This window comes from Streptopelia decaocto (assembly GCF_964273445.1).
Source record: "Streptopelia decaocto genome assembly, chromosome: 7".
Lineage (NCBI taxonomy): Eukaryota > Metazoa > Chordata > Aves > Columbiformes > Columbidae > Streptopelia > Streptopelia decaocto.
This window is the reverse complement of record NC_138661.1, coordinates 16,525,708-16,550,863: the sequence shown is the minus strand read 5'-3', so window position 1 is coordinate 16,550,863 and position 25,156 is coordinate 16,525,708. Positions and strand designations below refer to the sequence as shown.

At 34.8% G+C, this 25,156-nt stretch overlaps 1 protein-coding gene across 2 annotated transcripts in view; it reads left to right on the top strand.

Annotated features, from left to right (window-relative positions):
• Positions 1–25,156, top strand: part of PPP4R4 (protein phosphatase 4 regulatory subunit 4) — a 68,438-nt gene that overhangs the window by 21,663 nt on the left and 21,619 nt on the right. For both annotated transcript variants that reach the window (XM_082058551.1, XM_082058552.1), the window contains exons 3-9: positions 3,750–3,852; positions 9,721–9,868; positions 10,563–10,636; positions 12,752–12,858; positions 15,372–15,479; positions 20,380–20,501; positions 23,032–23,154. In XM_082058551.1, coding sequence (XP_081914677.1) covers positions 3,750–3,852; positions 9,721–9,868; positions 10,563–10,636; positions 12,752–12,858; positions 15,372–15,479; positions 20,380–20,501; positions 23,032–23,154 — 785 coding nt within the window. The remainder of the gene's footprint in view (positions 1–3,749; positions 3,853–9,720; positions 9,869–10,562; positions 10,637–12,751; positions 12,859–15,371; positions 15,480–20,379; positions 20,502–23,031; positions 23,155–25,156) is intronic.

Sequence of the window (25,156 nt, the reverse complement as noted above, 5' to 3'; positions counted from 1 at the left end):
TTTGTATTATTGCTCGACAATACAAAGGTGCATATCTTTTCCTTGCAAGTTGTATCATAAGAAGTTTTGGGCCTCATCCACCTGGTGACCCTTTCCACTCTGGGAGCTCTAGATTCCTCAGTTCTGCTTTAAAGCTTTGTTGGAATTAGTATGCGACAATCAGAGAAATCTTCCATAAACATAAAAGGCTTCAGTATTCGTGGCTTTAAATTAGATAACAACATGGTTTTGAATTATGCAAAAATATTGCAAGCAGTAAATAGATCAGTTATTAATCATTAATTTAAGTCAGTTTTCAGTAATTAACAGAATACTGTCCTTTTACTGAGTTTATACGTTATCAGGAGACGTGTTTTATTGACCGTGCACATATATGTACACCAGATAAGATTGAAGGGATGATGATATTAAAATTGTACTAAATTCTGCATTCTCATTCATTCTTGCTGGTTTTGAATGGCATTAAAAAGGGTTTTGGTGTAGCCTTGCCCTGTCAAAACTTGTCAACATTCTTGTGTTTACAGACAACACTTTAAAAATTATAGAGGGGTGTCTATGGTAACTAGCCAGAAAATTGGTTCCTAATACTTTTTGTGAAAATCACATCACTTTAATTTTACATCAGTAGTAGTCTTAACAGAGGATTAAAAAACTACAAAAATACTGATACATTTTCTCAGTTAGTATACACACTGTATTTAAAAAACATGCAGTATTGGATTAGTAATTTTCCATATTCCTAAAGTAAGGTATATACAAAGAGAAAAATACAACCCATATTCAAAAAATACAAGAAAAAGTGATTAATTTTATGCTCTGCCAAGCCTTTTGCTCTTGACCTTGAAATTATGTATCTTAATTTTTTTTCAGCCTGTTGATTTGTTGTTGTTGTTGTTGTTGTTGTTTTCTGAAGTGTTTGCTATTATACTGTGATATTGTGAATTTCAGTGTATTTGTTTTACATCTGTGGCAAGCTCCTGCCCCAGCTGTAGTTTTTGTTCACTTTTTATTGTTGTAAATGTGTAGCACAAAAAAGGTGAAGTCTCTACTCTGGGAATGATTCCCAGATTGTGCTCAGCGAGTCAGAATGTTGCAGTCCTAATGACAGCAACGTGTGATAACCTCAGTGCAGTGTTCACAGCTTTCTGCTCACTTGTTACTCATTTTAGAATTTGTGATAACTCTTCTATTTGGGTTCTTATCTTTGTAATATTAAAGTGTATATAGTCCATTAAAAACACACACAAAAAACTAGGCAAAAATATCTGGCATTAGTGGTGTGTAGCACCCATGTAAAACAGTTGTTGCCATGACTAAGTTTGTGATGGATCGTTCTTGATTACTGTGGAACTCCAGGAAGTAGGAATGTTTAATTTTGTCCCAAGTTAGTTATATTATTTATGTGTTATTGTAACTCAAGCGTTTCTAAAGATGTTAATTCAAGTGCAGATTGGACAGTAGGAGAAGGTTCTTCACTGAGAGGGTGGTTGGTCCCTGGAACAGGCTCTGCAGAGTCACAGCACCAAGCCTGTCACTGTTCAAGGAGCCTCTGGATGAGGATGCTCTTAGTGATACAGTTTAGTGTTACGTAGTCCTGTGTGGAGCAGGCAGTTGGACTCCATGGTCCTTATGGGTCCCTTCCAATTTGAAATATTCAATGATCCTAATATATTACTAGGTGAGAAACAAATGGGACTATTTGCATTCATCAACATGAATGCCTGTAGGACTAAAGCTTGAAGTTGTTTCTGTGGGCAGGATCCATCATTTCCTTACCCCTGCAGGTGCATGCAGGAGGGCCAGTCTTTGTGTCCACCTTTACAGGTGGTAGAGGGGAAACAGGCACTTTGGGACACTCTCCATCTCATCTTTTTAGACTGAGATAAATTGCTCTTTATTGAGTCCTGTTTATTTTCATTGATTTTGAAGGAAAATTATCTTAGAGGCAGACACACGCAATCTAAGATTAGGTTACTTCCAGCATATATGCTTTAGACACATGCTTTCAAATTAGAGGCACTTTCTGTTATTCTGTACAAAAAATGAGACATATCTGCCATAGCAAGATTTACGCTTTCTGGAAGGGGAAGTTTTTGTCTGTCAGAGGTTTTCCAATGTGAAGACCCTTATACAGAGGGCTAACTTGTGTTTGGTGAGTTAGATGATTGCACCCATCTGCTGAATGGAAACCTTACACAGAAGTGAACTGAGATGTGTGTAACTCTCCACCTTGCAAAAAGGATTTGAATTCCTGCCTCCCAGCCTGTACTTAATCTTCCAGAATTTACTGCCTTCTAACACAAAAAAATTATCTTTGTGACGATAGTGAAGAATTACAGTTTGCTAAACATGAATAGGTTAATGGTGATACATAATTGTTTGAATATTTTCACTGGGAAATTATAGAGTGCAAAGAAAAAATCTTTATAGTAGAATATTACAATGTTTCTGTTGGGGTATTGTGGTTGCTGTTGATTTTAACCAAAGCTTTTACTTTTGCCTCTTGCTTATTATACAAACATATCCTCTTTTTTAAAAGCACATTTTTTATGCATTTAACAAAATGGATCTGAATTGGCCTGCTTGAATATACGTATAATTTCATTTGGTCTTCTGAAAGATGTTAATGTTGTTGATGGTGTAGAGCATTAATGAAATGAGTAAAGATCTTTTCAGCTCTGAATGCTTCGGGAAGGCTTCGCATCTTAACTGTGAATTCCTCAAATATATTTCAGAGACAGAACAAAAATGGAAGGTGGTTGTGCAAATCTACTGTCCTGTGACCAATTTATGTACCTAGTCCTCTTCCTGAGCTCATATGTTTCACTAAGAAAACTTGGAGCGATGAGGGGATGGGGAGTGGTATAGGGAAGTATTTAAAAGTAGTTTTACTATAATTTTCTCTTAAAATGATATGTATAATGATATTGTACATTTAATTGCAATGCCACACTAACAGAAGTGCTTGCATGTGTACAGTTGAGCTTTGTGTGCTTATTTAAAAACAAGCTGCTTAGCTGTTGGAACAAATCTGAATTTGCTTAGCAAAATGGATTTCATGCACTTAAACAGGAAAAAAGAATATGGTAATGTTTAGTTTTATTTTTTTATTTTGGCAACCAGACTCTTTCTGATTCCATTCTAGAAGGTTATCCACTTGGGTAGCTTTTGTTTTCAACTTATGCCTTTTCTTAATTGCTGCTTACCATTTCCCTCCCATCCTGCTTTTTTTATCTTTTTCAGTTGTGGGATACCATTGAAAGAGATGGGATGAGGAGAAATGTACAAGATTTGTAGTCTAACCAAGTTTTTGCATCCTTCTTTAGTCATGTTTGTCAATAAACATCTGAGTATACATCTGATTGTTTTCCTTACAAAAAGGGGAAAAAATTGTAGATTTCTGTTAAAATGTTGTATGAATGTACTTTTTACTTGTATTGTTATAATATAAAAGCTTCCATGAAACCACTGTCTTGATCATCCTGTTCGAAAAGATCTTTCAAACATTTTGTTTTTTTCCAAAACTACACTAAAAATTAGAACATTCTATATTAGAAATGATACATAAAGGCTTTTATGGTTGATATTATTTTAATGTTGTTTTCTACTACATATTATATAAAAAAGTAATGCCTCTCTTATTATATAAATAACCTAGGTAGTTTGTGTTTTGTTTGTTTTTTAAATGAAAACTGTGAGCTTGTAACCATCCTAGAGAGTAATATATTGTATGTATATATTTTTGTAAGTTCTGGTCAGGATATCCAAGGAACAAGTGTGGTGGCAAATCTTCCAGTCCTGATGCGACAGAATCCTGCAGAAACACTTCGTCGAGTTTTACCAAAAATCAGAGTAAGTCATACGTGATGAGGTCTGAATGCATCTTTTCCTGCCAGTAAAAGTACTTTAGCAAAAGTAAAAAAAAAAAAAAAAAAATCCCACTTTTATTATGAAGTCGCTCTCTGTGAGAGGTATGTCCAGTAGATATTCCACATTAATTCACTGAATTTATGAAACATTGCAGGTATTTTTTTTTTTTTAAATGTTACAACAGGAAAAGAAAGCAGAACTAATCGTATTTACATATTCTAAAGATTTACCAGTGTTCTGACAGCTGCTTGAGAACTATTTTGAGGACCAGCTGATCACAATGGTTCATTTTTGTGTTCTCAGTCACCTTCATCCAAATGTAAAGATTTTCATGCCGCTCTCCAGAAAAGTATATTTTTAGCTGACTGAAGTTTCACGTGCTGCCCTCCAGAGTTTTAATAAGTCACTGCTAGCTGTGGTAGATACATGCTGGTCGTGTAATGTTATACACTCATTTTCCATACAGATGTGTTTGTATAAAGGATAGTTGGGGTTGTTTAACCTGGAGAAGGCTCTGAGAAGGCCTTCTAGCAGCCTTCCAGTACTTAAAAAGGGCCTACAAGAAAGCTGTAGAGGGACTTTTTACAAGGACATGTAGTGATAGGACAAGGGGTAATGGCTTTAAACCGAAAGAGTTTAGATTTAGATTAGATATAAGGAACAAATTCTTCACCATGAAGGTGATGAGGCACTGGAACAGGCCCCATCCCTGAAAGTATTCAGGGCCAGGCTGCTTGGGGCTTTGAGCAACCTGGTTTAGTGGAAGGCTGGAACTAGATGATTTTTAAGGGCCCTTCCAACCCAAACCATTCTGTGATTCTCTGAAATACCTGAAGGGAGGATGCAAAGAGGATGGAGCCAGGTTCTTTTCAGTGGTGCCCAGGTGACAGGGCAAGAGGCAGTAGGTACAAACTGAAACACTGGAGGTTCCTTCTGAATATCAGGAAACATTTCTTCTCTGTGAAGGTGACCGAGGACTGGCACAGATGGCCCACAGAGGTAGTGGTCTCTTTCCTTGGAGGTGTTCAAAAGCTGTCTGGATGTGTTCTGGCTCTAGGTCACCATGCTTGAGGAGGAGGATTGGACAAAATTACCTCCAGAGGACCCTTTGAACCTCAGCCATTCTGTGATTCTGTGAATAACAGACATCACCTTTCAATTTCATATTATCTCCTGAAACATCTGTGATCCCAGGAGGCTCCTGTTTCTTAAGAGGAGCTGTTCCAGCTTTTGTCTAATTATTTTAATCCAGCAAATGGCCAAGAAATAGCTGTCCTCAGAACTGAGGGCTAGTATAGACTTTAAAGTACTTCTAGTTATTGTGTTCTGTGTTAAAAGATGCAGGTCAAGAGGCATTTTGTTTAAATATATATGTGCATAAAAAAGAATCTTTGAGAAAAAGAATGACTTGAAGTTACAAAGTAATTGCAAACCCTTTAACTTACACCAGGTTTCTACAGTTACTACCATGGGTTATTCTGACCTTCATAATGCATTATTTCTTAAACCAACCTACTGTCTTCAAGAAAAGGGTTTATTTTTAATTTTCTGTTTAGCATACAGAATCCATTTGGGTCTCTGGTCTTTCTGCTTTGAGAGGAAAGTTCTTCCTGAAATGAAGGAGTAATAAGAAACACTGTTTTTTGTTTCTTTGTTTTTTTTTTTGTTTGTTTTTTGTTTGTTTGTTTTGTTTTTGTTTTGTTTTTGGTTTTTGTTTGTTTTTTTTTTGGTGTGGGTTTTTTTTGTTTTGTTTGTTTTGTTTGTTTTTACACTTATTTGCCAGGGGGTATAGAAGTGGTAGTCTTTGCCTCTCCGTCTTTAATAAAAAGTTAATATGGGAAAACAATTTTTTATTTTACTCTTAGTTTTTTTATATAGGGATGGAGAAAATAATTAAAAGGATGATCAGAGCCTAGGGCCTGGAAAATACGGAGAGATTTGGAGCTGGAGTTGGGAGTTGGAGCTCTGTGTGCATAGATCAGGCGGTACTTAATTACTTTTTATAAAGTATCTTCCTGCATAATAATAATGGACATTCCACTGAAAACAGTATATGAAGAAAGAAGAATTAGGAATTGAAGACAAAATTAGAAATGAAGCAGACAATTTTAATAATAAATCTAATCAATCTTTGAGCAACTGAGAGAAGTAACATGTTTTTCATCTTTCAGTGTCATTTAAATCCAAATCGAATACTTTCCTAGATGATAAATTAAATGAAACTTAATATGCTTAGGGCAGGGGGAAAAAGAGCGAAATATAATTAGGTCAGTCTAAATTTAAGAGTTCCTTTAAGGTTTAAGCTTTATCGATTAAAACTTTCTGGAATGTATGCAAGCTAAATTTCTTTCTGTGGATATACTCTTATGAAGCAGGTTCTTCAGTGGTGGTCCGTTATCTAATATTTATTCAATCTCTAATAGAAGAACAGTTCTTTTGTACCCAGGTTCACTGCACTTTTAACAGTATTTGGCCTATTTTTTTTTTCTTATCCTTTTATTTATGGAGGAATAGTTCTCTAATGGAAACTGTTATATATAAAGGCATAATCAAACTCAACTGTGGTTAAAGTCTTGCAAATGTATTCTGGTATTGCAGGGAAATAAGCTGACTTAAATTACTGCACTTGGTTTCACTTCTGTAGGTTAGGAAAAATCATTTTGAATTCAAATTTGCACATGAAAAATGAACTGTACAGTAGTTTCAGGGTGCTATTTATCTGAAAGTATTGTCACTATATAACTGGGAACAGAAAACTGTACTTATTTAGCATACTTGAAGAAACCTAAAAGCAAAAATAAATACTGTTTTTATCAGAGCTAGGTATATGCAAATTGCTTATCAGTCCTTAAAACCTAATTAAATAAAAATTATATCAAAGACCCTGTATATGTTTGACATAAGCATTTCAGGTCTGAGATGAGCAAAATAAAACACACAATACACCAATAAACATGCCAGATCTAACTAATTATTAAATTGAGTGTCAGTATTTTGGTTACACTAAAAAAAATATATGTTTTATGTAATTTAGATGGTAATTTAGGAATAAGATTATGAAATATTTTTAAAAATTGTACAGTTAAAAAGAAGTGACATCCTTGTATGCGTTCTTTTGCATAGAGATCCCCACTCTCTGGATTTCTGCATGCACCTCCTCACGAACCTTGGAAGTCATTGGAATGCAGGTTTAGGGAAGGCTTAGACACTCTTCTCAGCATTTCTGGTTGTGCACCAAATGGCTTCTCTCAAATGACGTTGGTTGTATTTTCCCTGTTGTCCATCCTTGGGCACTGCCACCGGCAGCAGTGGAGGGAGATTACAGGTGTCAGTCTCGTTGACTAAAAAGAGATTTTTCCAAATGCTGTGATTGTAGAAAACTATGGCTACTCTTGTGAAGCATAAACATCAAGCCTTCTTTGGTTCTGTCTGATTAGTTCCAAACTCATCACAGTTACTTTTTTTCTGTAATATATCAGTCTCCCCTTGAAAGCTTTTCTTTTTTTTTACCACAGTTTATTTTATAGTTTAAGAAGAGGTGGACTGATTTTCACCATCTTACACCTCACATTGATTTTTAAGGTCTATCCTCATTGTATCTTAGAGCTTCTGTAATCTCCATTATTTCTGTGTCTTTCTATTCCTAAATAAAGATTTCTGGCATGCCATCAGTTACTAAAACAATTGACTGTGTCTCTGCTTGCAGCATTCTTTCAAGAGAAATCTGTTGCTGCAGGACATAAGTCTATTAAAGTAGAGGTGAATTTTCTGTTTTCCAATTCATAGAATAAGCCAGTCTTTCTAAATTTTGCAAGCTTTGGTGCCTGAGTTTAACTCGTAGACATTAGGATAGTTCTAGAACATGTCGGTGCCCTTAAATTCCATTAAAATGCTTGTCTGAGTAAGATAGGAAAATAAATATATTTATATTAAGTATATTTAAGTCACTCGACTTAAGTGAAATTGGAATGAGAAGGGGAGACCCGTATGCTTTCCTGTGTGGAACTGTACGGTTCTGAGTGCAAACATCAATTCAGGCAGGTGTGTGAGCAGTCTAGAAATTCACATTTCAATGTCTCCCGAGGTCCATGAGGAGGCACATCCAGAGAATGTGTTCACACACATGGTTATGCAGAGTTGTGTGGATCTGTGGAGGAGACTATTTGGAAACTTTATTTGATGGTAAGTAACCCTGTTTGCATTGCATACAGAGCGAATACGTACATAAAATTTAATTCAGCTGCATTATGTTCTGATCTGCAGTGGTGTCTTAGCATCTTCAGTGCATAGATAGTTCTTTTGATTATTTTGGGGATGTATTTTTGAACAAATGTAGGCCAAAATCCCAGAACAGTATGCACAGGTATTCTGATCCCAGAAACATTCCAGTTACAAAACTGGTAGGTGTCCTTATTCTTAGCTGTGGCTGTTGCAATAGCAATGGAGGCACAAGGCCAGAGACAGGCTGTGGAAATAACAAGAGGATGGTTTCCATGGCTATTGGATGAAAATATTTGATTATATCTGAACCATGCTGTTCCTTTTTTCATTTGGGGATGTCAGGGCACAGAGAATGCTGTTACAAATATACACAGCTGTAAATTAAGACAGCTCATTAGAGATAATTCATGATTCTCTTTGAAATCACATAAACTAAAAATTACACATTTGCACACATGAACTGGTTCACATTTGTGTATTGAAAACTTCATTTTATTTTACTTTGAAGTAAGCTTGATCTACTAAATTTCTCAGATGTTCTCTGCAAACTGCATTTTCTCTGCATAATTCCTATTCTACATAATACTTATGTGCATAGTGGATATTTTATTAATCTGGTCTAGGTTGATTAAAAAAAAAATTAAAAGATCAGCTTCTTGTTTAATGTAATCTGAGAAAACATTGCTTATTTCATGCACTTCAAAAAAAGAAATGAAAAAAAAAAGAAATGAATATATGAAATATTGAATAGAAAGTATGGGCTTTAAACTCTCACTGAGTTTTGAACCACTGAGTGCAGTGCTTTAGTGGTAGAATAGTGCACTTTATTTTGTCATGAGATACATTTAGAGAAGTAAATTTAGTAAATGAGATAAATTTGGAGAAGTGGAATTTTCACCTAGCTGGTATGTACATATTTAAAGGAATACTATATCATAGATTGCATCCTGCAATCTCTTTGGTATGTATATAAATCTGATTTTTTTGTTTGTTTGTTTCATTCAAAAAATCTAGTAATAATTCATTCCTGTATTACCTTTGTTTAACTTTTGATCTGATGTTTTTAAAGACAGCCTAATTCTTATATTCTTAAATATTAAAGCTAAGTACTAATAAATGCTGAGTTACCTGGATAAATATTCTAGTACATCTTGCTTTATTTTTAAGACTACAACTGTATATACACATATACATTTTTATCTGTGCTGCATGTCAGTTGGCAAGGGATGAAATCTAAATTGCCTTCTGCTACTTTTGTATCATTCACTGGATGAATGAAATATTTATTTTTAATTCATGTGCATAAACAGCAGAAGTACAGTTTTTGGCTTGTCTGTTTTTACATCTCATTTTATAAATCAGAAAAATCCACACATATGTATTAATGAAGCTGGAAGTCACCAAAAATGTTACAATTAACTATATTTTCCTTAAAAAGTTAATGCCATGGTAGAAGAGATTTGAATATCTCTGAGTAATTGCTGTTAAGAGAAAATACTTTTACAGCTGATATTGTAGTTTACCCAGGTTGTTGCATATTCACTCTTAAAAGTGAATGTAAAAATTTGAATATTCTTTCATTACATTATTGCTTCATGCTCTAAATTGATATAATTTGTAATTATACAGGAGGTGCTACATGTTGCAGGAGTGGAAATGCAGTTAACAGCTGCTGTTTCGTTTTTGACGGTTCTGCAAGAGGAGTCGGTGTCCATTCATACGTACTCCCACTCCTTCCTACATATCATTCTCCAGCACCTGGAACACAGAGATGCAGGTCAGGGCTGTGCAGCTGTGCTGGTGACTGGTTACTTCTATACGTGTTGTTTCCTTAGTGACTGTGCAATATTGTGTAAAGCAGTGAGTGCAGTTACTGGTACTTGATATCTAGCCTTGCATGAATTGAAATGTTTTTGCATGCTGACCACTTCCATACTGATATTTAAACATAATTCTGATTGAAGCAAACAAAAACATTTTGTCTGAAGGACTAAATGCCAAAGTTGTTATTGAGTCCAGCTTCTACTGAAGTACCAGAGTTTGGTGGCTGAGAAAACAGAGCAAGAATGGTTGACGTTTCTTCTGTAATGATTATTTTTTCTTAACTTCTTTGACACTATTTTCAAGATATAAAGAAAAAAGGACCTGTTGTAAAACTACAAAGTTTTAGTGGGCATAAGAAAATAATATGCGTCTAAATGACAGAAATTGTCTTTTTAAAATGAACAGGATAATTATTTTCCTCTACCAGAATTCAAAAGGTAAAAGAAATGGGGGAAGAATTTGCTTCTGGCCTATTCTACTACTTAATGGGTGTTTGAAGTCTTGAATGTTAACTTAGTGACTTTTAGACATATAACTCCTGGAAGAGATGCAATTAAAAAATGAGAACTAATTTTGTAAAACTGATGTGTGTTTTGTTATACTCGTTATATGAACAACATAACATATAACCCTTTTCTTTCTGATAGGAGTCAGCAATGCATGGCTAGAAACTCTTCTTGCTGTAATAGAAGCTTTACCAAAAGAAACTGTGAGGCATGAGGTAATAAGTCTCCCACCGATGCTAACAACAACAAATTAGTAATATTTTGTAAGATTATAGTGCCCTGCAAGTCTCATTCTCTTTTCAGATTTGTGGCAGTTCTGTGTCTGTGAAAACAGTAATGCTTGTGGCACATACTGTAAGAGAGGAATGTGCTACAAGGCGAGAGAGAAAGGTCGCCTTTAAAAACTTAAGTGTTCTTCAGCAAATAAAGACTTTTTACTGTAACACTTCCAGTGCACTTAGTCATGTATTTTCATGTATACTGTTTTGGGTTACAGGATAGTATCTCATTCTGTCTTCATGAAAGAACTAAATTTTGTTTGCTACTAGACTAAAATTCTGATTTCTGCTAAATGGGACTTAATGCAGGAGGTCAATTTCATTTTGTGTTTCAGTTGTTCTTGATGGAACAAAAACCTGATGCCCTGCCACCACTCTTAATTTTTCACTGTGTAGCTCAAGCAAGAGGAAGTAAATCTGTCACTAAAGTCATCATGTCACTCCCCTTTACTCGGCTAATTTATTCAGTTTTGATTTGAGTATTCATATTTCATTGTTAAGTTTAGAAGATTTGAAAGAGGTATATTTACTGTATTTTTAATAAAAAACATTATGGAGATTTACATATATTATTTCTTGTGTAGTATAAAAAAATACTTTGAAAATAATGAGTAATCGAAGTCCAGCACTGTATAAAAAATAATCTTCTGAAGGGTGGAAAAGTTGGGTTGGAAAAAAAAAGAATAATTATTCTAGTAACCTCCAAAAACTAATTGTAATATAATTTTAAATATGCCATTTAAAGAAGATGGAGTTTCTCCCCTGATTTGTCTCTGGGAACATACTTAAAAGTTTCCACAAAAATTTGCTTTGGGAAGATCACAACTGATAAAGCAGTGCTAATTCAGCAGGAACGTGAATCTGAAAAGGGGGCTTTCTTGTTACTTGAAGGATCTGTGTATCAGAAAACTTGGAGTATTCTAGTTATTAAACTTTTTTGTAAGTAAAAATCATGAAACAATCACAGACTTCAAGGACATAAGGAAAGGTGTGTGTGTCAGACCAAAGGTCAGCCTAACCCAGTGTCATGGGAGAGGCTCTGTCTAGGTCAGTGATTGGAGTTAGTGTTACTGGACACAGTGTGTTTGCTGTCATAGTTCAAAGACCAAATAAATGATAGACAGTTTTGTAGGTTAATGACATGGTTTTTTTATGCAGTGTTATAGTTGGAAGCATAACTTAAGTACCAATTCCTGTTTGGGTGATCTCTTTGTCCTTGCAGCTGGTAAGAGAAGGAGAAAAATTATTCCAGATTTTTTTTTTTTTTTTAATTTCCTGCCATGTATATTATCCTTTTGTGGAGCGCTGCATAAGAGACTGAGTGAGGAACTGTGGCAGATTCCAGAAGATACCTCTCTGTGATTTTCCTGTTGGGCTGACACCTGGTTTTCTGTGATTGTTTCTGGGCAAAAAAGAATATATCTAAATACAGTGTTCTGTGGGCCTTTCTTTGTTTATGGCACCACAGAGGTAATGCAACAAATGACAGTAGAGCTCCAATAAAGATGCAGGTTTTCTGCATTTATAAGGAAATGAAACCTCTTCCCTACAGATCCCTGAAGTATGCATAATCAAGAGGGATCATTGCCTCAAAACTTCACATCACAAGTGGTGTTTCCTGGGAAAACTTATAAGAAATAACCTCAGAGAGGCTTTCTCTGATTTTTTTTTTTTTCTTTTTTTTCCTAAGCACATATCTAACAACTTTTGTGAAAATTACCAGCTAATAGCTATAAATATTCATATACGACTTAGTCTCAAAATAAAGACACAAGTAGACAGATGTAAAACTGTGGCTGTGATTTGAATCATAAACTGCTCTTTGGGCCAAGATGTGGGTTTAACATGCTATAATTAGTGCTGAATATTACATATAGGTTTCCAATAGACTTTTAGTGTACATAGGCATTATTGTTGTTAGTACTGATTAATTCCATGAAAGAGGCAGATGACATTTGGGATGTGTTTTCCTAGATATTTTTTATAAGAAGGGGAATAAAATATTTACTGCTCACATTTATTTTCTTTGCATTTCTTTTTTCTTTCATATAGATCCTGAATCCACTTGTTTCCAAAGCACAGCTTTCTCAATCACTTCAGTCCCGCTTAGTTAGTTGTAAAATCATGGGAAAATTAGCTAACAAATTTGAAGCCCATATGTAAGTAAACTGTACATATATTTTAATTCCACAGTATATACCAGTATTTCTCTCTTAGTGGGCAAAAATCACTATGAGAAAAGTAGACTTTATTGCAAAAAATTAGATGCTTTATTTTTACAGATCCCTTTATCTGGATATTAATTAACAATAAAAAGTTCATTATGTAACTGGCATATTCAGACTTGCTGATGTTCATCAGTTTATAATTTCTATTTGCATGCTCTTCCACAGGCTTGAATGGGTTCCATTTTCATTCTGTTCTTGTGTATTGTTTTAATTACCAGGAAGTAAGCCAAGCACTGGATTTCTCTGCAGTTTACAGAGACAAAACACAACTTCATCACCTTAGTTTCTTGTCATAAAGAGAAGAATCCTGTTCCTAACTTTTTGTTTGTCTAACCAAATTTAACACATAGATATATATATATTTTTTTTTTACTATCCCTAATTATATGGAGATGTATCAGGAGCCACTTTTGTTGCCTGATATTATCCAGCTCTTAGATTCAGTATCTGTGGGTTTGGACAATGGTGCAGAAGAGGGAACCGGTGATGAAACTAAATCTGATTAGCTTATCTACCCAAAGCAGTTGGTGTGGTACATTCTTTGCATGGTTTTTCCAGTCTTACGATAGTAGGACCATTTCACCAAACTGTTTCCTATCCAGGCAATTGACCATGTGTGATTTTGCATTACAAAATAAATCTGCTGAAGGCTAGTAAATGCACAGAAACCATGCCTAACTGAGGAAGTCTGCTCTAGTAGTGATTTTTATCTGCCCTGAAATGCAAGAATTCAGCATAACAGAAAAGGTGAACAACAGACCATGTGACAAGACATTTAGGAATGAATGTCTTTAAATTGTAATTTTTTTCTTCAATAAAAAGAATTAGAGGCAAACAAAAGTAAGCTAGCTATGTTCTCATTTCTGATGTAGACTACACTTATTGTACATGTGTGGTAAAGTGAGAATGTTACTAAAGCCTTCAAATCTTTATCTTCAAAATTTGTAGAATTCTGACAGAATCACAATTGCTTTTATTTATTTAGTGTTAAATTCTCATGACAATTAAGTGAATTTCCAGATTGTTTGGAACCTTATGAGAACTTATAATAGTGTTATCCATTATAAATTCAAATATTTGTACCTTCTCTTGTTGGTTTCTTTAAGATAATTCCTTGCTCTTCAAAAATAGGAAACCCCTCATTTCAGTGAACAGATAGTCGCAACATTTCTGTACGGAAGCTACATGTTAACAAGATCACTGAGAATTTTTGGGGACATACTGATCCTCTGGCAGAGGCCTCTGAGTGCAGTTCAGAGGGCTGAAAAGAGACCTGGAACCACAGATTGAGAACATGGCAGACTAAGATTCATGGCACACTCTCATTCCCCTGTCTTGGTATAGGCTCAGGAGACATGTCTGGCCTCAGAAACAGGCAATATATAAGTGTATCTTCAAGTTCTTCTTCAGAATGGCACCATTCTTCCTCACAAAATTTGTACTATAATTAACACCCTTTATTTTGTATTTCATATGACTCATTATATAGAGTGTTGAAAAACTCTTGACCCTGGAATAGAATATTAGTTTTCCTACCTTTTGTTCCAACAGCTATTTAAAAACAAGTATTTTTTGGAACTAGTCCCTGCTTCAAGGTATTCTAAAATTCCAAACTCCCAAGACTTTGTACAATTTTTGAAACTTCAGGCCAAATTTTTCTGTAAGAAATAAATTAATTTTCACTGAGATGACTGGAGGCTGTGCAAGCTGCCTTGAAAATTTGCTTCTCTGTGGCTTCATATTATTTCTCCTGAGTTTTGCAACAGCATAAGGATTTGGACAGAGATATTTTATGAATCCTCATGACAGCATCTTGGGCAGTGACAGGCAACACAATGGCTGATTCTGCCAAGTTGTAGTATGTGTTTTTATTTAAATGGAATTCAAAATAGTGTTTTGTATCTGCCATTGATTTAACATGAAAACTTGGCTCTACTTGCATAAAGACATTGCAGTACTGAAGCTTTTAATCTGAAAATAATTTTCTACTTTCTTCCCAAATATCTCTTTGCTGAGACATGCATACCAAAGATAAGGTATCAGAGGCAATTAATTGGGAATTGCACTTCCATTTATATAATTCCTTGTATTCTTGCAGTGGCTTTTCAAAACTTGTCCTGAAGATGGTTATTAAATAAGGACAGGATCTCTAAGTCTACTTACTATTTTTGTAGTTAAAAAATAAACAAAAAACCCCCATGAATTATGAGTAAATTATAATGGTTGTAAATGATCGTTTTTCTGTTTCTTTATAGCACATATTTGTGTCTGATGTATATTATTGTTCTATAACTGCAAATTCTCAGAAAAACTCATTTACCATATGTGATAAATTAGTTTAAAAAATTGCTATTAGAAGTAACATATGGGTAAAATTTGAGTACTACAGAGTGGCTTTTATATATTCTTGTCTGTATATTAATACAAAATGTTCATGTTTTCAGTATTAAAAGAGAGATTCTTCCATTGGTAAAGTCACTGTGCCAGGATGTGGAATATGAAGTTAGAACTTGCATGTGTCGGCAACTGGAACATATAGCTCAAGGAATAGGGTGAGTACAATCTGCATAACAGCTTCTAAATGCAAAATCTTTCTCTAAAATATTTGATGATGGTAACCTAAAAATTCCTTTTAAGGTTTCTAACTAAATTCTTGCATGCTCAATAATTAATTTGGAGCCTACAGATATGTTCTTAGGAACTGGCTGTTGGCAGTTGGCTCTTTTCCATTTTCAGATTTTTGTTTCTCCCTGATAGTAAAATTGTTGAACTGTACAGACAACAGATTTTTGTAAATAGTGAGTTCATCTGCAGCTTTTTGCAATCATCTCAATTATCCATTGATGTCACAGGGCTTATTTATAAATGAAAGAAGATCATGGCAAGTATTAGCAGTTTCTAATAATTACTGTGCAGCATTTTGGAAAAGGGGAAATGTGTTTTGGAAGCAAATTTCATTTCAGTATCAACTTTTACTCTAAGTCTGAAGACCTTCAATCTTAAAAATACAGAAATAGAAGAAGTCTGGAACTTTTATTTTAATCAACAGAACCTGTTAACTACCCACACAGGATTGGTCTTTGAGTGAACAAATATTTTAGAGTTCCAGGTCTGCCCACATGTTATTGTGTTAGGAAGAAAGAAAAGCAGAAACTTCTCTTACAGACTTTAAGAAATTATCAAGTAAGATTCCCTGCCCTGTGTTATACAGTGGGGATGGATCAGATTTAGAGTCCCTCTGGCTCTTAAAATTGTGAGTTTATGAGCAAATTCAAGCATGAGGCTGAAACTGAAATGTAATTTGAAAGATATGGTAAGTATGCACTTCAGTTTGTTAGTACCGGTGTTTGGAGAAAGGTGCCTTTCTGTGACTGTGGGTTTTTTCTTGTTGTTGTTTTTTGTTTGTTTTGTTTTTAATGGAGAACTATTTTGTAGCTTAGATTGTGAGTTTAAAATAAACTAAAATTCCTGGAGCAATGTAATTTGCCTCTCAGCCATGGAACACTGAAAAAGTGTGTGTTCTGGCAGTGTTCTAGCTTATTCAGATAAAAGGGATGGATATTCACAGCAAGAGCTAAGCATTATTGTCATGTACTTAGTTTAACTTTGTTTTACTAAGGTCATGAAGGACAGTAATGTCTAGATTCCTAGATTAACTTATATTTATTGCAAAAAAAAAAAAAATTTGATGTGTGTGCTTTAGGCACCTCTTCTGCAGGGTCCATGTTCTGCAAAATTCAGAGGATGTGAATAATGTGAAAACACAATATTACTCATCTCACTTAAGTTAATAATTTGGTTTTGTACTTATTTTCTTTTATAACAAAATGTAGTTTAGCATGGTACATATTTTTAACGTTTCCCATATTGAATGGCTTTGACTATAAAAGAATTTGCAATTACAGAAAAGAAAGGTAGAATTTATTGATAGTTTTTATGGTAAAACTGAAAATTTAACATGCATTCTACTAACCTGAATTACTGAATAATTTGAGCTTGCATTTATTTTTACTGTATGCATGTATCTCATGTATCTTTGTGTATCCCAAAATTGAAGTCTGTTTAATGGGAGATCAAAGATGAGTAAAAGAGAGAGTTCCGTGTATCTTCAGGGAGTGACCAGGTGTGGGTTTTTTTTTCCATGACTACCTAGTTTTGAAGAGAGGAATGGCTCTAATTGTCATATTATTTTGAAGTTTATTTGTTTGTTTGTTTTATGCCACCAAAATGGAGATCCAGAGAAACATCCAGAGAAACATATTTGCAAAGCAGGTTTTTTTCTTCTGATTTCTGGGTCTTGATTTAGGATGTGGTCCTACCCTTCTCTCCCCTGACCCTTCCTACGCTGTATGTTTTTGTCTGTCTCAGTCACCTTTGTTCCTTATTTCTTATTTGTTATTGCTCAGTCCCATGAGATTTTTTTTTTTTTTTGGTGTCTTATTTGAGATGCCGTCTGCATTTCCATGGATTCTTCTAACCTTCTCAGTTAACATCTCTTATAGTCAAGAGCTGAGAACTAATCACATGAATTTGCCTTTGAAAATGATTTGTGACACATAATACAGCAAAATAATTTAAAAAATAATGTAAGTATGTTATTCTGAGTAAAATAACTCTCATCTAGGATATGCATATAGTTAGGGAGTATTTCTTTCAGATATTCCTGAAACATTTCTTATGTTTTAAAAATGCACAGGTTGTACAGCTGCACAGATTGCCTTGTGGCTCAGTCTGTTGAGATGCAGAAAATGGCTTTGGTGGTAGACTTTAGGGAGCACTCACAGTTTGTGTGAATCTGTATGAATTTGCATTCAGCATTCTGGTTTTTTACATTAAAGATATGCATATGTACACCCAGGTGTTAAGAACAAAATGCATGCATTTGTGGTATTTTCCTCGCTCCTCTGAATGCTTTTTAAGTTCAACGTACACTAAACAGTATGAAAGAAGAAGCAAAGTTGTCCTAATTTGTAACAAGATGGCTATATCTTATACTAAGAAGTGACCATTTTGGAAAGGAAATAAAATTTTCTTCATTCTGTTTATTGTCTTTAACTAAATCACATTTATTATACCTGGGAGCTGAAAGTCTTAAAATGATATAGGTGTTATGCAGTGCCCACTGACAGTATTACTGGCAGTTTACCCAGCCTTAAACTAGTGATTTAATAGGGTTAAATATGTAATTATTAATTAGTGGTTCATTCTGTATATTTTTCTTTAATTCTTTTAATTCTGTTATTTTTGATATTAATGTATCCATATACACAGTTCGTGATATTTTCACCTAGTCCCTTGCCAATGACTTTGATGCCGTAATCTTTAATCTCATAAAAAATGGTGAACTGTCAGTATTTTTGGTATGTAAGCCATTATAGTGTTTCATGTTGAGGATCAACAAGTAGTAGGAAAATAAAGGAAATTAAATAAATGGGAATAAGTACATTTTTAGATTAAAGGCATAATGTGACAACAGTAGCAATGGTTATTTGAAATATATGCTATTCAACTCTACCCTTTCTGAGAATTCTGGATGTTTAAAGAACTTGAAGTGTAGCTGTTCCTTTCATCTGTGATGCTATATATTTCCCTGATTTTACTTGCTGATGTTTCTTTGCTTTTGTTTGTTTGTTTTGGTTTGGTTGGTGGCTTTTTTGGTTTTGTTGTATTTTTTTCCTCTCCGAAGTGTTACTTAGCTAAAAACGCTGACTGCAAGTCAGAACCCCAACGTAAGCACAGGAGCTATAAAACTGAGATTAGTGTGTCCTTTGTACTAAGCAAATCCTCTGTTATCTATGTAATACTGCAGTTTTGGAGAAATAATATCACAGATTTTTCCTATCGTACATGCATTCCCATCCTTTCTTAGCTGTGGGAGCACGGTACTATAGAGCAAGTTAAACCCCAAAGACTTTGAGCCTTTCCAGGCTTGGATTCTCTCTTACTGGCCCAGGTCTTATTTGAGAGCAAGATCTGCGTGAGCAGCATCTTTATTTTAACACTATTTCACTAAATATTTTGTTCCACTGGCTCAAGAGGACAATTTTTGCTCTATTAATTTTTATTTTTGGAGTTACTTTTAATCAGAAATTTAGTGATGTTACCATTGAAATAATAAAATGTAATTTTCTCATAATTTTATCTCAATAATTAATCATCTGTTTGGAAGAATACTGTTAAGCTATATCTTGATTTTCAGGTAACGATAATAAACTCTGTAAGGTGCAAATAACTTTGATTATAAACATTTGAAAGTATTATTGTTAATATTGATTTACAATAGGGAAATCTATTACTTATTTAGTCTGATTAGAAGGGATATTTTCAGGCATTTTTATTTCAGTAAAAATCTATCATCCTGGAGGTTGTGATTGGTTCTGTATTATAAACTGATTGAAATGACAGTCTAAATTCTTCATACACAGTTGCTCAGAGTGTCAAACGTAGTTCTGATTTTGTCATCTTGGTTAATGTAATTTTATCAGAGTTTCCCTGCAGTGTTATGCTTTGGGCAGTATAAACATTGAGAGCCAGATCCCTGGCTATTATAAATTGCTGAGGTCCCGCTCTTGAAATGTGGTGCTTACAACAACTTTCATTAGTTGGTGAGCAGACCAAGAGCTTGTACATGAGAACAGGACTAAATGGGCTTCTTAAATGCAGACAAGTTCAAACACTACAAATCTTGACTAATACAAATTAAAAAAAAATGAGCATGACAGAAAAAATAAGCGGAAGTACTGGGTATGTCTTCTTGCTAGTAGCAGGACTGCAGGAAGATCTTTCTAATATCTTAAGGCAATCAAGAATCAATTATATACTGGGACAGAGGCAGTTATGCTGGCAGCTTCTACAGAAGTTATACTTCTGCTCCATCGCACATGCAGATAATGCTGGTAATTACCAAGGCAAAAAAGGACAAGCAGAACCCTTTCTTTACTACTTTAAAACAAGCCTAAAAGCTAGTGTTTGGACTAGTTGGGAAACTGTGTTTTCTCTGAGCAGTAGTTACTTACCCTCTGTAAAGAAGGCTCATCTTTGAGGTGTAAGATTCCCAGACCACTTCAATCCAACATCTTTAATGATTTTTGGCTTTGGACCATTGCATTGAACAATTTATGTGTATTTCTTCAGAAGTGACGCAGTGAAGTAGCTGCACTGCTTTGAGATTTTTCAGACTGCATTTTCTCCAATTTGTTTTGAGCTAATTTGAATGCTTTTTTAGGGATGAAGGTTCACATTTTAAATATGCATGTTTCTTTGACTGACAAAGCAAGAAGTCCTGAGATTGACTGGAGATTTTTATTTAATTTTAATTTCCTTACAACTTTGGCAGTTTTTCCTTCTTGATTACCCAAAAAATATCTAAATTAGTATTTCAAGGAAGAATTCTGTTTTGCTATGGCAATATTGTTTCATTACATGTTTTCTCTTGACTGCTTCACTTTGCAGGACAGAACTAACAAAAACCGTGGTGCTTCCTGAGTTAGTAGAACTGGCAAGAGATGAGAGCAGCAGTGTGCGCCTTGCAGCTTTTGAGACGTTAGTGAATCTGCTTGATATGTTTGATGCAGGTAAGAATTTAATTCAGGCTTACTAGCCCAGTTCTTAATGCATCTTACAAATTTATTTAAATGTTTTTTGTTCTGTCTACATTCTTCAGATATTTCTGACTTCATTTTGTTTATTGTTTTGTCCATTATGTATTTTATGTCTTCATACATAGTACTTCATACATAGTAAGTTTTGAGGAAGCTGAACCAGTTGTCCACAAAATCAGTTATCTTATTCCAAGTTTCTAATGTAATGTGGCTAAATGGAATGAGTAAAATTACTGTATAAATGATAGGAATATTAGGTTATTAGTATTTACTTAGTGCTCCCAAACCACAGAATACAAAAAGTTAGCTCAACAGATGCCATTTCTTGTGCTTTTTATTTGCTGTTACCTAGTTTTTACCACTTAATTGAAGTAAACCTGGTGCTAGCTACAGGCTGCAGCCCGCCTGAAAACCCAGGCTGGGGCAATTATATGATACATTTGTGTAGGTATTAGTAAACCTTGCAGGTTTTAACATCCAGCGTTAAATGTCAAATGCAGTTGTAAATTTTGGAACAGAAAATATTTCTTCATGTCCCGTAAACTGCAGTGTGCACAACTGTTCAGTTTTAGAGGTACTAAGCATCAGCGATTACTATTTAAGTCCCTTTAAACTTGTAGCTATATGGTACTGAAAGCTTCTTTGCAATGAGAAAGTGTGTGTATTTTATAAAGCTTTTCAGTATTTAACGCAGAAGGTGTGAATGCTCGTGTTTTCTCAGTGGTCTGTATCTTTCCTCTGATCTACAAGCATATTTCATGCTTTTCTGGGCTTAGGGGTGAGTGTCTGTGTCTTCACGTGATGGAGAAATTCTCTGTTGTATCATTTCTTTTGGCGTGGTGTGGTGGGTTTTCCTACACACATGGCTCTTGGGTTCTCAGTACAAATTCAGTTCAGCAGGGATTGGGCCAAAGTTTAAGGAGAGTTACAGTGACATCTCCAGTGCAGAGGAATGTTCTGGGTAACTGCTGTGCCGTGGCCTCCAGCCAGCTGCTCTGCCTTGAGTTTTTCAGGGCAGTGTAGAAGACAACAACAGCCACCTTTTCTGGCTCCGTATCAGTTGTGCTCTCTGCTGGTTTTTGTGACTGGAAGTGTACAAAGCAGCAATGTACGTGATAGATCATTGCTGTAGTGTGTATGCAAAATATTGTTGATCACTGTTCATTATTTGCCACTTTGCTCTTTATACTGTCTTTTTCCAAAATCTTCAGTTATCTTCATTAACAACTGTATTTTGCATCACATTTTCCACTCCCACTCGCATCTTACTGTCTCTACTACTCCTTCCTGATATGTGAGTGAGGAGCAAATATTTATTGTACAAGTTGGTGTTGAACTACTAAAAGACGTGATTGCATATAAGCCATATGGAGGAGTACATAAAGAAATAAGGTAGTTTTGGGGAGAATACCATAAAAAGATTTTTTTAGCAGTTAGTGCTTCTATCAGTAAGTTTGATAGTAGGTTAATTTTCAAATTATTGAGCCTTTGCATTGATGTTATCAAGTTTGTGCTTCTCTTTGCACCTTCCAATTGCTCTAACTACTGCTTTTAGCTATTGAAAAAAAAGCTCAAAGAAAGCAATCAGGGACTGTTTACAGCTTTGTAAGGAATGTGTTTTTAGGAATTTGGTTTGTGTAGTTTTTGGTTTCCTGACTGAACTAGAAATTGAACATTTTGAAGGTAGATGACCCAAAACTATATCCTACAATGTCTTTCTCACCATATCAAAATATCTCTTCAGGTCAATCTAAATATTTTGTCCAGCTGTAATTACTTGCTGAATTTTGGTGTTGATCTACTATTAAAAAATCCTAATCCCTTTAAAACTTGAACATTTTAAAATACAATGGTTTATTCAAAACAAGTCAAAACACACATTTCTTTGAACATTTACTCCTTTATTTTATAATGAGGCACAGTGCTTGGATTTGACATTAATTTCTAAATGATTTAATTTCTTTTATCTTACTGTAATTATTTTGTTTCTCTGTGAATTTATTGTTTACCAAAAGACTTTCAACCTCTTCTTCTCAGTAGGTTGAAAAAATTGACTTCCAGCATATCCAGATTTTTCTTTTTACTGTCATGGTCATGTTCAGTCTTGATCTCCCTGTATTCCTACCATTGTAACAAATCTTATTGTAGGAGTACTGCAGTATTCTTTTCCTTCCTGTATTCTTGGTGAATGGAGAAGTTAGTGACTGTTCATTTATGCTCTGTCTCATCCTTTACTGGCGGGTGCCTTTCCCCTAAGAACAAATGAACAAAAAACCCGAGCAAATAAAACAGGTAAGGTATAATAATTTAGGACCTGTATTATGGTAGTATGTTTGTCTTTCTCTATGCGTCTTGTTTCCTACCTCCAGTGAGGGCCTACCAAAAATACTCCTGAGCATGTTAAATTATATTTTTCGTAACTTATTATTGAAGTCCACTCTCTGTTCTCTTTTTTTCAGATATTGACAAATGGCTAACTTTAAACATTTCTTTTGTTTTTCAGATGATAGGAGTCAAACTGTGCTCCCCTTAGTGAAGTCATTCTGTGAAAAATCCTTCAAATCAGATGAATCTATCCTAATTTCTTTATCTTTCCATTTAGGGAAACTATGTAACGGATTATATGGTATGATTTAATGTTCCTTAAAAAAATCTTAGAAGTGAGGGAAGATCGGAGAATTTGAAGCCCTTTAAAATACCCATATTTGAATGTATCAAATGAAATTATAGGAAAGGAAATACGGAAGCAAAAGTCTGAAATCACCAATGCATGAATATTGGATTTTGTGAATTTCTGCCTTTTTTTTTTTTCTTCCATGTTTAGACGGGGGCAGAGATGGAAATGTGTGGTTTGTGTTTATTGTTTTGACTGATTTGTTTTGATTCCTTCTTGGATATTCTGGAGCTTGTGAATTGGATGACTGAATTTTTGAAACTAAAAGTCTTTGAAAACATAGTCTGATGTTAACAGTGAACGTTCACTTCTGTGCTTGGCATCTGTTTTGAGGCACAGTACAGAGCATGGCCCGTAAGGAACTTCAGGGGAAAAAGGAGACCTAATAGCCTGTGAATTCTCAGCTGCAGCTCAGGCCAAGTCTGTACCCATAATACTTGTGATTTTCTGTACATTAGCACTTGAGCACAACAGATCTTTCCTTAATCATTCTACCCGCCATATACCCTCTACACAGAGCTTACCTGGGGAGTGGCCACATGGAATCATGGTCTTATTTTACAGAGACTTCCCCCCCTAGACTCTTAGACCCTTTGATCTTTCTTACAGGTCTTTAAAATGATCCTTAATGATTATGTTAGAGACTATTAAAGTCACGGTTACTTCACTACAAATAACTCAAATGGGCTGCTCCGGTGTCAAACTCTTCATTACAGAAACATAAGCTGGGACAGTCAGTCGTGGTTTTGTCATGTCTTCCCAGTCTTGTCTCTTGGTTGAATGACTTTAATTGCTGATCTCTCTTCACCTCTGAACCCTGTTTGACAAGTTCACATTTTTCTGGAAGTGTTACTATGCCTTAGGAGAGCTGAATAAAGTGAAGGGGTTACTTCATGTGTCTTGCAAGCTATATTGCTGTTTACATTTTTCAGTATGAAAAATTGTCTTTTTATTTGCAGCAGTTTACAACAGGTTGACATTATTTGTTCAAGTGCAACCTATAAACAGAAGTAGCTTAAAGGTCTGCGTTTTTTTTTTTTTATTTTTATTTGGTTTTATTTTGATAAAACTGCCACCTAGTTAGTCTTTCTCTTTCCTGGCCTTATGTAGGCCATGCAAATTTGGCTAAGCGTGGTACCTTACCTCTGTCTTAGTGGAATAATACTCTAAAAGTTTTAGGACCCATATGTTCAGTTTCTGGAAAATATTTTAAACTCTGTCTTCTGAAGAACTAAGTCTCCCTCCTAGGCTGATGTTATCAAATTATTCAATAAGGGTATTCTCTAATCAAACATCGAAAAAAACAATTAAAATACTGAATAGTACCAGAACTAGGACAGACCTTGTTTTATACATTTCATGTCTTGTCAGTGAACCATGGGTAACTTTCTCTAAACTGCTTTTCCAGGCAGTTTTGCAGCAACTTTATAGTTTTAAATCTCTTTCCTGATCCTTTATTTTGGTTATGAAAAACATGGCCTTCACTGCCTCTTTCTGTATTCAACTGGGATATCTGACAGGTTCTGTTATCCAGTATTAGAAGGAAATGGAATCACTTTGACAAGTTTTTCTTTTGCCATGTTGGCTGCTACTTGTTTTCTTGTTTCCTTTTTGGTATTTACAAATAGATTTTTGATTTTTGTTTCAATTAAAGAAAAAACAAACAACAACAAACCAACTTGAAAGTAATCTGACTGTCAGGTAATTATATGGCTTGTCCATCACCTCTCCAGCTACTAAATATCTGTACCACATCAGCCCTTTTCCATTCCGGTATCTTCCTTATTTCAGCTTTCAGCAGCTGGTACTTTAAATACTTTTGAATATTGGAATGAAGGTCATCTGACCCTGCACATTTTGAAAACTTTTCATGTTTAAGTATTCACTGACCTGTTCCTTCTCTCCTAAAGCTTCAGTCCTTGTCACTAATTCTGCTGATCCTGATGATACTAGT